The sequence below is a fragment of the Pseudophryne corroboree genome, chromosome 2 (genome assembly GCF_028390025.1).
Source record: "Pseudophryne corroboree isolate aPseCor3 chromosome 2, aPseCor3.hap2, whole genome shotgun sequence".
In the NCBI taxonomy this organism is placed as follows: Eukaryota; Metazoa; Chordata; class Amphibia; order Anura; family Myobatrachidae; genus Pseudophryne; species Pseudophryne corroboree.
Genome location: NC_086445.1, coordinates 558,502,592 through 558,516,961, shown reverse-complemented (window position 1 = coordinate 558,516,961; position 14,370 = coordinate 558,502,592). Strand labels below are relative to the sequence as shown.

Sequence of the window (14,370 nt, the reverse complement as noted above, 5' to 3'; positions counted from 1 at the left end):
CAGCCCCCTCTGTTGGTTTCACATAAACGCTCGCTGCCACAGGTGCTCCAGTCTGATTCTGATCCGCCCGATGTGGATGATGAGGATATGGATGAGGACAGCTCTCTGTCCCCAGGGGTGGAGGCCCTCATTTTTGCTGTAAGAGAGGTTCTTCACATACCAGATCAGGAGGCAGAACCAGATCAGGAGTTGTATTTTAATGTTAAACCAAAGACTTCAGCAACTTTTCCGGTGTCTAAAGAGTTAAACTCCCTGGCCAGGGAAGCATGGTTAAACCCTAAAGAAATTTTTAATTTTTTAGAGGTTTTTAGCTACCTTTCTCTAACGTCCTAAGTGGATGCTGGGGACTCCGTAAGGACCATGGGGGATAGCGGCTCCGCAGGAGACTGGGCACATCTAAAGAAAGCTTTAGGACTATCTGGTGTGCACTGGCTCCTCCCCCTATGACCCTCCTCCAAGCCCCAGTTAGATCTCTGTGCCCGAACGAGAAGGGTGCACACTAGGGGCTCTCCTGAGCTTCTTAGTGAAAGTTTTAGATTAGGTTTTTTATTTTCAGTGAGACCTGCTGGCAACAGGCTCACTGCATCGAGGGACTAAGGGGAGAAGAAGCGAACTCACCTGCGTGCAGAGTGGATTGGGCTTCTTAGGCTACTGGACATTAGCTCCAGAGGGACGATCACGGGCCCAGCTTGGATGGGTCCCAGAGCCGCGCCGCCGGCCCCCTTACAGAGCCAGAAGAGGTCCGGAAAATCGGCGGCAGAAGACGTCCTGTCTTCAACAAGGTAGCGCACAGCACTGCAGCTGTGCGCCATTGCTCTCAGCACACTTCGGTCACTGAGGGTGCAGGGCGCTGGGGGGGGGCGCCCTGAGACGCAATAAAAACACCTTGGATGGCAAAAAATACATCACATATAGCTCCTGGGCTATATGGATGCATTTAACCCCTGCCAGAATCCATAAAAAAGCAGGAGAAAAGTCCGCGAAAAAGGGGCGGAGCCTATCTCCTCAGCACACTGGCGCCATTTTCCCTCACAGCTCCGTTGGAGGGAAGCTCCCTGTCTCTCCCCTGCAGTCACTACACTACAGAAAGGGTTAAAAAAAGAGAGGGGGGCACTAATTAGGCGCAGTATTAACTATACAGCAGCTATAAGGGGAAAAACACTTATATAAGGTTATCCCTGTATATATATAGCGCTCTGGTGTGTGCTGGCAAACTCTCCCTCTGTCTCCCCAAAGGGCTAGTGGGGTCCTGTCCTCTATCAGAGCATTCCCTGTGTGTGTGCTGTATGTCGGTACTTTTGTGTCGACATGTATGAGGAGAAAAATGATGTGGAGACGGAGCAGATTGCCTGTAATAGTGATGTCACCCCCTAGGGGGTCGACACCTGAGTGGATGAACTGTTGGAAGGAATTACGTGACAGTGTCAGCTCTGTATAAAAGACAGTGGTTGACATGAGACAGCCGGCTACTCAGCTTGTGCCTGTCCAGACGTCTCATAGGCCGTCAGGGGCTCTAAAGCGCCCGTTACCTCAGATGGCAGATATAGACGCCGACACGGATACTGACTCCAGTGTCGACGGTGAAGAGACGAATGTGACTTCCAGTAGGGCCACACGTTACATGATTGAGGCAATGAAAAATGTTTTACACATTTCTGATAATACGAGTACCACCAAAAAAGGGGTATTATGTTCGGTGAGGAAAAACTACCTGTAGTTTTCCTGAATCTGAGAAATTAAATGAGGTGTGTGATGATGCGTGGGTTTCCCCCGATAACAACGGATAATTTCTAAAATGTTATTGGCATTATATCCTTTCCCGCCAGAGGTTAGGGTGCGTTGGGAAACACCCCCTAGGGTGGATAAAGCGCTCACACGCTTGTAAGGGCTCTACCTTCGCCTGAGATGGCCGCCCTTAAGGATCCTGCTGATAGAAAGCAGGAGGGTATCCTAAAAGGTATTTACACACATACTGGTGTTATACTGCGACCAGCAATCGCCTCAGCCTGGATGTGCAGTGCTGGGTTGGCGTGGTCGGATTCCCTGACTGAAAATATTGATACCCTAGATAGGGACAGTATATTTTTGCCTATAGAGCATTTAAAAGATGCATTTTTATATATGCGTGATGCACAGCGGAATATTTGCCGACTGGCATCAAGTCTAAGCGCGTTGTCCATTTCTACCAGTAGAGGGTTATGGACACGTCAGTGGTCAGGTGATGCGTATTCCAAACGGCATTTGGAAGTATTGCTTTATTAAGGGAGGAGTTATTTGGGGTCGGTCTTTCAGACCTGGTGGCCACGGCAACAGCTGGGAATTCCACGTTTGTACCCCAGGTCGCCTCTCAACATGAGAAGACGCCGTATTATCAGGCGCAGTCTTTTCGTGGACAAGCGGGCAAAAGGTTCCTCATTTCTGCCCCGTGACAGAGGGAGAGGAAAAAGGCTGCAGAAATCAGCCAGTTCCCAGGAACAGAAACCCTCTCCCGCCTCTGCCAAGCCCTCAGTATACGCTGGGGCTTTACAAGCAGAATCAGGCACGGTGGGGGGCCCGTCTCAATGAATTTCAGCGCGCAGTGGGCTCACTTGCAAGTAGACCCCTGGATCCTTCAGGTGATATCTCAGGGGTACAAATTAGAATTCGAGACGTCTCCCCCTCGCCGTTTCCTAAAGTCGGCTTTACCGATGTCTCCTTCTGACAGGGAGACAGTTTTGGAAGCCATTCACAAGCTGTATTCCCAGCAGGTGATAATCAAGATACCCCTCCTGCAACAGGGAACGGGGTATTATTCCACACTGTTGTGGTACCGAAGCCGGACGGCTCGGTGAGACCGATTCTAAATCTAAAATCTTTGAACACTTACGTACAGAGGTTCAAATTCAAGATTGAGTCACTCAGAGCAGTGATTGCGAACCTGGAAGAAGGGGACTACATGATGTCTCGGGACATCAAGGATGCTTACCTTCATGTCAAAATTTACCCTTCTCACCAAGGGTACCTCAGGTTTATGGTACAGAACTGTCACTATCAGTTCAGGCGCTGCCGTATGGATGGTACACGGCACCCCGGGTCTTTACCAAGGTAATGGCCGAAATGATGATATTCCTTCGAAGGAAGTGAATTTTAGTTATCCCTTCCTTGGACAATTCCCTGATACAGGTAAGATCCAGGGAACAGTTGGAGGTCGGTGTAGCACTATCTCAGGTAGTGTTGCGGCAGCACGATTGGATTCTCAATATTCCAAAATCGCACCTGGTTCCGACGACGTGTCTTCTGTTCCTAGGGATGATCCTGGACACAGTCCAGAAAAAGGTGTTTCTCCCGGAGGAGAAAGCCAGGGAGTTATCCGAGCTAGTCAGGAACCTCCTAAAACCGAGCCAAGTCTCAGTGCATCAATGCACAAGGGTTCTGGGTAAAATGGTGGCTTCCTACGAAGCAATCCCATTCGGCAGATTCCACGCAAGAACTTTCCAGTGGGACCTGCTGGACAAATGGTCCGGATCGCATCTTCAGATGCATCAGCGGATAACCCTGTCACCAAGGACAAGGGTGTCCCTCCTGTGGTGGTTGCAGAGTGCTCATCTTCTAGAGGGCCGCAGATTAGGCATTCAGGACTGGGTCCTGGTGACCACGGATGCCAGCCTGCGAGGCTGGGGAGCAGTCACACAGGGAAGGAATATCCAGGGCTTATGGTCAAGCCTGGAGACATCACTTCACATAAATATCCTGAAGCTAAGGGACATTTACAATGCTCTAAGCTTAGCAAGACCTCTGCTTCAAGGTCAGCCGGTGTTGATCCAGTCGGACAACATCACGGCAGTCACCCACGTAAACAGACAGGGTGGCACAAGAAGCAGGAGGGCAATGGCAGAAGCTGCAAGGATTCTTCGCTGGGCGGAAAATCATGTGATAGCACTGTCAGCAGTATTCATTCCGGGAGTGGACAACTGGGAAGCAGACTTCCTCAGCACGACCTCCACCCGGGAGAGTGGGGACTTCACCCAGAAGTCTTCCACATGATTAAAAACTCGACAGGTATTGCGCCAGGTCCAGGGACCCTCAGGCAATAAGCTGTAGACGCTCTGGTAACACCGTGGGTGTACCAGTCAGGGTATGTGTTCCCTCCTCTGCCTCTCATACCCAAGGTACTGAGATTGATAAGATGGAGAGGAGTAAGCACTATATTCGTGGTTCCGGATTGGCCAAGAAGGACTTGGTAACCGGAACTTCAAGAGATGCTCACGGAGGATCCGTGGCCTCTACCTCTAAGAAGGGACCTGCTCCAGCAAGGACCCTGTCTGTTCCAAGACTTACCGCGGCTGCGTTTGACGGCATGGCGGTTGAACGCCGGATCCTGAAGGAAAAAAGGCATTCCGGATGAAGTCATCCCTATCCTGATCAAAGCCAGGAAGGATGTAACCGCAAAAACATTATCACCGCAATTGGCGAAAATATGTTGCGTGGTGCGAGGCCAGTAAGGCCCGACGGAGGAAATTCAACTGGGTCGATTCCTACATTTCCTGCAAACAGGAGTGTCTATGGGCCTGAAATTGGGGTCCATTAAGGTTTAAATTTCGGCCCTGTCAATTTTCTTCCAAAAAGAACTAGCTTCAGTCCCTGAAGTTCAGACGTTTGTAAAAGGGGTACTGCATATACAGCCTCCTTTTGTGCCTCCAGTGGCACTTTGGGATCTCAATGTAGTTTTGGGTTCCAAAAGTCACATTGGTTTGAACCACTTAAATCTGTGGAGTTAAAATATCTCACATGGAAAGTGGTCATGCTGTTGGCCCTGGCCTGGGCCAGGCGCGTGTCAGAATTGGCGGCTTTATCCTGAAAAAGCCCTTATCTGATTTTCCATTCGGACAGGGCGGAATTGAGGACTCGTCCTCAGTTTCTCCCCAAGGTGGTTTCAGCGTCTCACCTGAACCAACCTATTGGTGGTGCCTGCGGCTACTAGGGACTTGGAGGCCTCCAAGTTGCTAGACGTTGTCAGTGCCCTGAAAATATGTTTCCAGGACGGCTGGAGTCAGGAAATCTGACTCGCTGTTTATCCTGTGTGCACCCAACAAGCTGGGTGCTCCTGCTTCTAAGCAGACTATTGCTCGTTGGATTTGTAGTACAATTCAGCTTGCACATTCTGTGGCAGGCCTGCCACAGCCAAAAATCTGTAAATGCCCACTCCACAAGGAAGGTGGGCTCATCTTGGGCGGCTGCCCGAGGGGTCTCGGCTTTACAACTTTGCCGAGCAGCTACTTGGTCAGGAGCAAATACGTTTGTAAAATTCTACAAAATTGATATCCTGGCTGAGGAGGACCTGGAGTTCTCTCATTTGGTGCTGCAGAGTCATCCGCACTCTCCCGCCCGTTTGGGAGCTTTGGTATAATCCCCATGGTCCTTACGGAGTCCCCAGCATCCACTTAGGACGTTAGAGAAAATAAGAATTTACTTACCGATAATTCTATTTCTCATAGTCCGTAGTGGATGCTGGGCGCCCATCCCAAGTGCGGATTGTCTGCAATACTTGTACATAGTTATTGTTACAAAAATCGGGTTATTATTGTTGTGAGCCATCTTTCAGAGGCTCCTCTGTTATCATGCTGTTAACTGGGTTCAGATCACAGGTTATACGGTGTGATTGGTGTGGCTGGTATGAGTCTTACCCGGGATTCAAAATCCTTCCTTATTGTGTACGCTCGTCCGGGCACAGTATCCTAACTGAGGCTTGGAGGAGGGTCATAGGGGGAGGAGCCAGTGCACACCAGATAGTCCTAAAGCTTTCTTTAGATGTGCCCAGTCTCCTGCGGAGCCGCTATCCCCCATGGTCCTTACGGAGTCCCCAGCATCCACTACGGGCTATGAGAAATAGAATTATCGGTAAGTAAATTCTTATTTTCCCCTTCCAGCTGAGGAAAGGAAGGTATGGGGGGAAAAAACCCCGTCAGTCGATACGTCTGTGTCCAGACGGTCTAAGAAATTGGTACTGCCGGTGCTAGGGGCTATATCCCTAAAACAGCTGGCTGACCGTAAATTGAGACCGCTCTCAAGGCAGTTTATACGGCAGCGGGGGGTAGCACAGCGACCACAATAGTTTGTGGGTGGATTTCCAGCGCAATGGTCAAGTGTATAATAATAATATTAATGGATTAGACAATCTGCCCCAGGATGAGGTCATTACTCTGCTACAACTATGGTGGCCAATCTCGGGATCGGCAGGATCCTGGGATTTAGGGCCAAAAACGTCTGGGATTGGAAGGTCCGATCCCGGGGATTGAGGGATCAGCGTTGAGCGTCCACAGGACGCTCAGACGCTGCCCGGCTTCCTCATTCCGGCTCCCCCGGCGCAGCATGAGGTCACGCTGCGCCATCAGCCGAGCACTGAGGGTGTGCAGGAGAAGATGCCCGCCTGCCCACGGTATACGGTTAGTAATGTGTGCGGGGCGAGGGGGCGGCCACACACTTAAAAGCCAATCCCGGGAATCCCGGGATTGGCCATTTTTCAATCCTGATACCTGGGATTGATAAAATGGCCCGGGATTGGCTTCCCTAGCTACAACACATACTGGTCATTTTATGAGCGAGGCTATAAAGGAATTGTGTAAGCTAAATAGCCGCACTACTGCTGTGGCAGTTTAGGCACGCAGAACTCTGTGGTGACGTCAATGGTCAGCGGACGCTGATTCCAAAAAGGGTGTAGAAAATCTTCCCTTTACAGGTGATGCCTTGTTTAAGGACGAATTAAATAAATGGATCTCCCAGGCAACGGCGGGTAAGTCTACCTATCTGCCGTCGGCTGCGCCACCTGCTAGACGTTCTTACACAGGACCCTCCTTGCAGTCCTTTCGTGTGGCAATGTTCAGGGGCCGGGGCGTCTCCGCCACTCTGAGAGGATCTCGTGGGAAGTCCCGTAAACCGGCAGCTGCTGCCTCCCTGGACCAGGCCACCGGAGCCCCTGCTGCTAAGCCTTCCGCGTTATGGTTGGCCGCAGCGTCAGGGCGACTTTCAGGTGGGTGCTCGCCTTCAATACTTCGCCCACGTGTGGGCAAAGTCCTGCCGGGATTCTTGGATGAGGGACCTCATTTCCCAAGGATACCGGCTGGAATTTCAAGCACTTCCTCCTCACAGATTTTTCAAATCGGGCTTGCCAGTTTTACTCGCAGCAAGAGTTACCTTGCAAGAGGCTATTCAAAAACTTTAGTGGACAGGGGTGTTGGTCCCAATACCTCCTCTGTTGCGCAACAGGGGTTTTTACTGCAGTCTTTTTGTCATTCCAAAACCAGACGGTTTGGTGCGACCCTGAAGTCCCTAAACCCGTATCTGCGGGTGTTCATATTCAACATGGAATCCCTGCGGGCAGTAGTTTCTCCTCTGGAAGCGGGGGAATTCCTGGCATCCCTAGATGTCAAGGATGCTTACCTGCACATTCCCATGTGGCCCCCTCAGGTTCGCCATCTTGGACGGCCATTTCCAGTTTTATGCCTTGCCCTTTGGCCTGTCCACAGCTCTGAGGGTCTTTACCAAAGTCATGGCGGAGATGATGCTGCAACTGCGCATGATGGGAGCCAACATAGTCCCCTACTTGGATGATCTCCTGATAAAGGCTATGTCCAGGGAGCGTCTATTGCAAAGCATCGATCTGACGACTCGCCTGTTTACAGATCATGGGTGGATCCTAAACTTCCAGAAATCTCACCTGTAACCGACCCAACGTCTCCAATTCCTGGTAATGATACTGGATACAGTGTCTCAAAAGGTGTTTCTTCCGATGGACAAAGGCGTTGGCTATCCAGGCTTTGGTCCGCTCAGTGCTCCGTCCTCGCAGGGTGTCCATACATCTTTGCATACGGATGCTGGGCAAGATGGTTGCTGCTTACGAGGTAATCCAATACGGCAGATTTCATGCCCGGCCATTTCAGATGGATCTGCTGGACAAATGGTTGGGTCTCACCTTCACATACATCAGGAAGTGACCTTATCTCCAAAAGCCGGATTCTCTGCTATGGTGGCTACAAGTTCCTCATTCGCTAGAGGGCAGGAATTTCAATATCCACTTGTGGATTCTACTGACCACGGATGCCAGCCTCTGGGGTTGGGGTGGCTGTGACCCAAGGGGCACAGTTCCAGGGGATATGGTCGTCCGTAATCTACTCTGCTGATAAACATCCTAGAACTCAGGACAATTTACAGTGCCCTTCTGCAAGCTTCCTATCTCCTGAGGGATCGGGCGATCCAGGTTCAAGCGGACAACGCCACGTCGGTGGCGTACATAAACCGACAAGGGGGAACAAGAAGCAGAGCAGCGATGCAAGAAGTGTCGAAAATCCTTCTCTGGGCGGAGGTCAACGCAAGGGCCATCTCAGCCATATTCATTCCATGAGTGGACAATTGGGAAGCGGACTTCCTCATCAGACATGACCTCCATCCGCGGGAATGGGGCCTACATCCTCGGGTGTTTCAACAGTTAATTCACCAGTGGGGCTGTACGCAGATAGATCTGCCTGATTCTCGTCTCAACAAGAAGCTATGCCATTACTGTTCCAGAACGAGGGATCCGCGGGCTGTAGCAGTGGACGCGCTGTCGACACCTTGGACGTACCAGTTTCCCCCTCTACCGCTAATCCCAAGTGTTCTAAAAAGACTAAGGGAAAGCGATCAACCAATTCTAATTGCCTCGGATTGGCCGAGACGGGTGTGGTACTAGGACCTCCTAACCATGGCTCTGGAGGATCCCTGGCCTCTACTGCTCCAAAAGGATCTTCTGCAGCAAGGTCCGTTCATCTATACAGACTTACAGTGGCTATGTTTGATCGCTTGGAAGTTGATAGGGAGATTCTAGCAAGAAAAGGTCTTCCCTCCCGGGTTATTTCCATCATGGTCCAGGCCAGGAAGATGGTTACATCAAAGCATTATCATTGTATCTGGAAAAAGTATGTTTCCTGGTGTTAAAGTAGAAAAGGGTCTCCCGTGGAATTTAGAATTTGTCGTTTTCTACTTTTCCTGCAAGCAGGAGCAGATATGGGCCTACATTTAGGCTCCATCAAAGTCCAGTTTTCGGCGCTCTCTAGTTTCCTCCATAAACAATTGGCCATGTTGCCGGAAGTACAAACTTTCCTAAAAGGAGTTCTTCATATGCAACCGCCCTTCGTACCTCCCACAGCTCCGTGGGATCTCAATGTGGTTCTGTCCTTTCTTCAATCAGACTGGTTTGAACCCTTACATAGGGTGGAGTTAAAATGTCTCACTTGGAGGACAGTGATGTTATTAGCATTGGCGTCTGCCAGACGGGTCTCTGAATTGGGGGCCTTATCCTGTAGAGCCCTTTATTTGATTTTTTTCATGAAGGCAGGGTGGAACTCAAGACCCGTCCTCAGTTTTTGCCAAAAGTAGTTTCAGCTTTTGCCAAAAGTAGTTTCAGCTTTTCATGTCAATCAACCAATTGTGGTTCCGGTGTTGTCTGACGCTTCCATTGGGCCAGAGTCCTTGGATGTGGTGAGGGCTCTGGAGATTTATGTCAAGAGGATGATTGTCATCGGAAATCTGATTTGCGGTTTGTCCTTTATGATGCCACCAAGATTGGCCGTCCGGCTTCTAAGCAATCAATTGCTCGTTGGCTCAGGTTGACCATTCAACAGGCCTATACTTCGGCGGTTCTGCCTTTGCCGACGTCTATTCAGGCACACTCGAGGAGGTCTGTGGGCTCTTCCTGGGCGGCTGCCCGGGCTGTCTCGGCCTTACAGTTGTGCCGAGCTGCTCCTTGGTCTGGTTCGAACACTTTTTTGTTAAGCTCTATCGGTTCGATATCTTGGCCAAGGATGACCTTCAGTTTGGTCAGGCAGTTTTACAGGGGTCTCGGCACTCTCCCACCCGTTTAGTACCATGGGGAAGTCCCAAAGTACAGATTCCCAGTATCCACTAGGACGTAAGAGAAAATAGGAATTTAATACCTACCGGTAATTCCATTTCTCCTAGTCCGTAGTGGATACTGGGCGCCCGCCTCAGTGCTTCGATTCCTGCTTACTTAAGTAATTATTTGGTTGGCCCATCGTTGCGGTCCCTTTTATGTTGTTGGGATAGTGGTGCTATTCTGGTTAGGTTGGTGTTGCTATCCTCTGTTCTGGTTAGCGCCCTCCTTTTGGTTATGATTGTGTTGGCCTGTTGCCTCACCGCTGTTGTATTTGTTTCTTCTCTCGTGGTATGTCCATCTCCTCGGGCACTGTTTTCCTAGACTGAGTCTGGTAGGGGTGGCATAGAGGGGAGGAGCCAGCACACACATACACACACTAAAGCAGGCATGTCCAAACTGCGGCTCTCCAGCTGTTGAGAATCTACACATCCCAGCATGCCCTGATACAGCTTTAGCATTCGCTGACATCAAAACTGTCAGGGCATGCTGGGTTATGTAGTTTCACAACAGCTGGAGGGCCGCAGTTTGGACATGCCTGCACTAAAGGTTTAAAAGTGGCAGGCTTCAGTGGACCCGATCTGTACCCCCATGGTACTAAAGCACAGATCCCCAGTATCCACTACGGACTAGAAGAAAAGGAATTTACCAGTAGGTATTAAATTCCTATTTTTGCCTCTGTATTGGAGCGAAGCAGGAAGTGGTATAGCAACATGATACGTGCCGCAATACATCAATCCCCCCCTCCCCCGTAAGTCCTCTAATGTCACAGGTTATGGAAACCCAGTTATGCACTGCACTTTGTTTTTCTAGCTTGTGTACCTGCTCAATTGGACTTACTTTTGCACAATCTTGGATCTTTTGTATTGATAGAGGAGATGCACAACAGGGCTGTTAAGAGACCTTCCAGCTCAGTGAGTCAGTCTGCTAGTATTAAGAAAGGTAGGTCAGTGATAGACTTCTATAGGTCAGTTGTTCTTTTTCTATTCTTTGCCCATTTATGGGTAAATAAAATTAGATATCATAGGCTACTTAGATGGTCTGAAGAAACTACCTCTTTGAATAGTTGGGAATCGGAGATGAGCCCCACCTTGTTTTTCCTGTCCTGACTTGCACACCACCACCATCTGGTTTACACAATGGGCCATCACAGCCTAGTTAGGAGTATGCATGCTGCAATGCTGATACTCAGGAGACAGGTGTATTATAGAAAATAATCGGCAATAGAGGGACGATTTATCATTGGAAGCAGGAAGTATATATCATTTTCTCTATCGTCCTAAGTGGATGCTGGGGTTCCTGAAAGGACCATGGGGAATAGCGGCTCCGCAGGAGACAGGGCACAAAAAAGTAAAGCTTTTACCAGATCAGGTGGTGTGCACTGGCTCCTCCCCCTATGACCCTCCTCCAGACTCCAGTTAGATTTTGTGCCCGAACGAGAAGGGTGCAATCTAGGTGGCTCTCCTAAAGAGCTGCTTAGAGAAAGTTTAGCTTAGGTTTTTTACTTTACAGTGAGTCCTGCTGGCAACAGGATCACTGCAACGAGGGACTTAGGGGAGAAGTAGTGAACTCACCTGCGTGCAGAGTGGATTTGCTGCTTGGCTACTGGACACTAGCTCCAGAGGGACGATCACAGGTACAGCCTGGATGGTCACCGGAGCCGCGCCGCCGGCCCCCTTGCAGACGCTGAAGAGAGAAGAGGTCCAAAATCGGCGGCTGAAGACTCCTGAGTCTTCATAAAGGTAGCGCACAGCACTGCAGCTGTGCGCCATTTTCCTCTCAGCACACTTCACACAACAGTCACTGAGGGTGCAGAGCGCTGGGGGGGGCGCTCTGAGAGGCAAATAAAAACCTTATTAGAGGCAAAAAATACCTCACATATAGCCCACAGAGGCTATATGGAGATATTTAACCCCTGCCTAACTTCAAAAATAGCGGGAGACGAGCCCGCCGGAAAAGGGGCGGGGCCTATCTCCTCAGCACACAGCGCCATTTTCTCTCACAGAAAAGCTGGAGAGAAGGCTCCCAGGCTCTCCCCTGCACTGCACTACAGAAACAGGGTTAAAACAGAGAGGGGGGGCACGGATTTTGGCGATATTGTATATATATAAAAGATGCTATAAGGGAGAAACACTTATATAAGGTTGTCCCTATATAATTATAGCGTTTTTGGTGTGTGCTGGCAGACTCTCCCTCTGTCTCCCCAAAGGGCTAGTGGGTCCTGTCCTCTGTCAGAGCATTCCCGGTGTGTGTGCTGTGTGTCGGTACGTGTGTGTCGACATGTATGAGGACGATGTTGGTGAGGAGGCGGAGAAATTGCCTGTAATGGTGATGTCACTCTCTAGGGAGTCGACACCGGAATGGATGGCTTATTTAGAGAATTACGTGAGAATGTCAACACGCTGCAAGGTCGGTTGACGACATGAGACGGCCGACAATCTATTAGGACCGGTCCAGGCGTCTCAGAAACACCGTCAGGGGTTTTTAAAAAACGCCCATTTACCTCAGTCGGTCGACACAGACACGGACACTGAATACAGTGTCGACGGTGAATAAACAAACGTATTTCTCATTAGGGCCACACGTTAAGGGCAATGAAGGAGGTGTTACGTGTTTCTGATACTACAAGTACCACAAGAAAGGGTATTATGTGGGAGTGAAAAAACTACCTGTAGTTTTTCCTGAATCAGATAAAATAAAATGAAGTGTGTGATGATGCGTAGGGTTATCCCGATAGCAAATATTGGCGTTATACCCTTTCCCGCCAGAAATTAGGGTACGTTGAGAAACACCCCTTAGGGTGATAAGGCGCTCACACGCTTATCAAGTGGCGTTACCGTCTCCAGATACGGCCGCCCTCAAGGAGCCAGCTGATAGGAAGCTGGAAAAATATCCTACAAAGTATATACACACATACGGTGGTTATACTGCGACCAGCGATCGCCATCAGCCTGGAGATGCAGTGCTGGGTTGGCTTGGTCGGATTCCCTGACTGAAAATATTTTATTCATGTAGAGCATTTAATAGGATGCATTCTATATATATGTATGTGAGATGCACAGAGGGATATTTGCTCTCTGGCATCAAGATAAGTGCGTTGTCCATATCTCCCAGAAGATGTCAGGGACACGACAGTGGTCAGGTGATACAGATCCCATACGGCAGATGGAAGTATTGCTGTATAAAGGGAAGGAGTTATTTGGGGGTCGGTCCATCGGACCTGGGGACCACAGCAACAGCTGGGAAATCCAACCTTTTTTACCCCAAGTTACATCTCAGCTAAAAAAGACACCGTCTTTTCAGCCTCAATCTTTCCTTTCCCATGAGGGCATGCAGGCAAAAGGCCAGTCATATCTGCCCAGACATAGAGGTAAGGGAAGTAGACTGCAGCAGGCAGCCCTTTCCCAGGAAAAGAAGCCCTCCACCGCGTCTGCCAAGTCCTCAGCATGACGCTGGGGCCGTGCAAGCGGACTCAAGGTGGGGGGGTAGTCTCAAGAGTCTCAGGGCGCAGTGGGATCACTCGCAAGTTGACCCCTAGATCGTACGAGTATTATCCCAGGGGTAAAGATTGGAGAGTCGAGACATCTTCTCCTCGCAGGTTCCTGAAGTCTGCTTTACCAACGGCTCCCTCCGACAGGGAGGCAGCATTGGAAACAATTCACAAGCTGTATATCCAGCAGGTGATAATCAAAGTACCCCTCCTACGACAAGGAAAAGGGTATTATTTTTCCACACTATATTGTGGTACTGAAGCCAGACGGCTTGGTGACACATAGTCTAAATCTAAAATGTTTTGAACACTTACATAAAAGGTTCAAATCGAGATAAAGTCACTCAGAGCAGTGATAGCGAACCGGAAAAAAGGGGACTATATGGTGTCCCTGGACATCAAGGATTACCTCCATGTCCAAATTTTGTCCTTCTCATCAAGGGTACCTCTGGTTCGTGGTACAGAACTGTCAATATCAGTTTCAGACGATGCCGTTTGAATTATCCACGGCACCCCGGGCCTTTTTACCAAGGTAATGGCCGAAAAGATGTTTCTTCAAAGAAAAAAGGCATCTAAATTATCCCTTACTTGCACGACCTAAAAAGGGCAAGTTCCAGAGAACAGTTGGAGGTCGGAAGAGCACTATCTAAAGTAGTTCTTCGACGGCACGACTGGATTCTAAATTTTCCAAGAATCGCAGCTGTTTTCCGACGATACGTCTGCTGTTCCTAGGGATGATTCTGGACACGGTTCAGAAAAAGGTTTTTCTTCCCGAGGAAAAAGCCAAGGAGTTATCCGACCTGTCAGGAACCTCCTAAAACCAGGAAAGGTGTCTGTACATCAATGCACAAGAGTCCTGGGAAAAATGGTGGCTTTTTACGAAGCAATTCCATTCGGCAGATTCCATGCAAGAATTTTCCAAAGGGATCTGTTGGACAAATGGTCAGGGTCGCATCCTCAGATGCACCTGCGAATAACC

The 14,370-nt window shown here is 49.6% G+C and overlaps 1 protein-coding gene across 4 annotated transcripts in view; it reads left to right on the top strand.

The window, feature by feature from the left end:
* The window catches only part of CDCA8 (cell division cycle associated 8), a 151,883-nt gene that overhangs the window by 80,817 nt on the left and 56,696 nt on the right, over window positions 1-14,370 (top strand). For 2 of the 4 annotated variants that reach the window (XM_063954341.1, XM_063954340.1), the window contains exon 6: window positions 10,715-10,843. The exons of 1 other annotated variant lie outside the window; for it this stretch is intronic. In XM_063954341.1, the coding sequence (XP_063810411.1) occupies window positions 10,715-10,843 (129 nt within the window). The remainder of the gene's footprint in view (window positions 1-10,714; window positions 10,844-14,370) is intronic. One more of the 4 variants, XM_063954342.1, reaches the window with a different exon arrangement.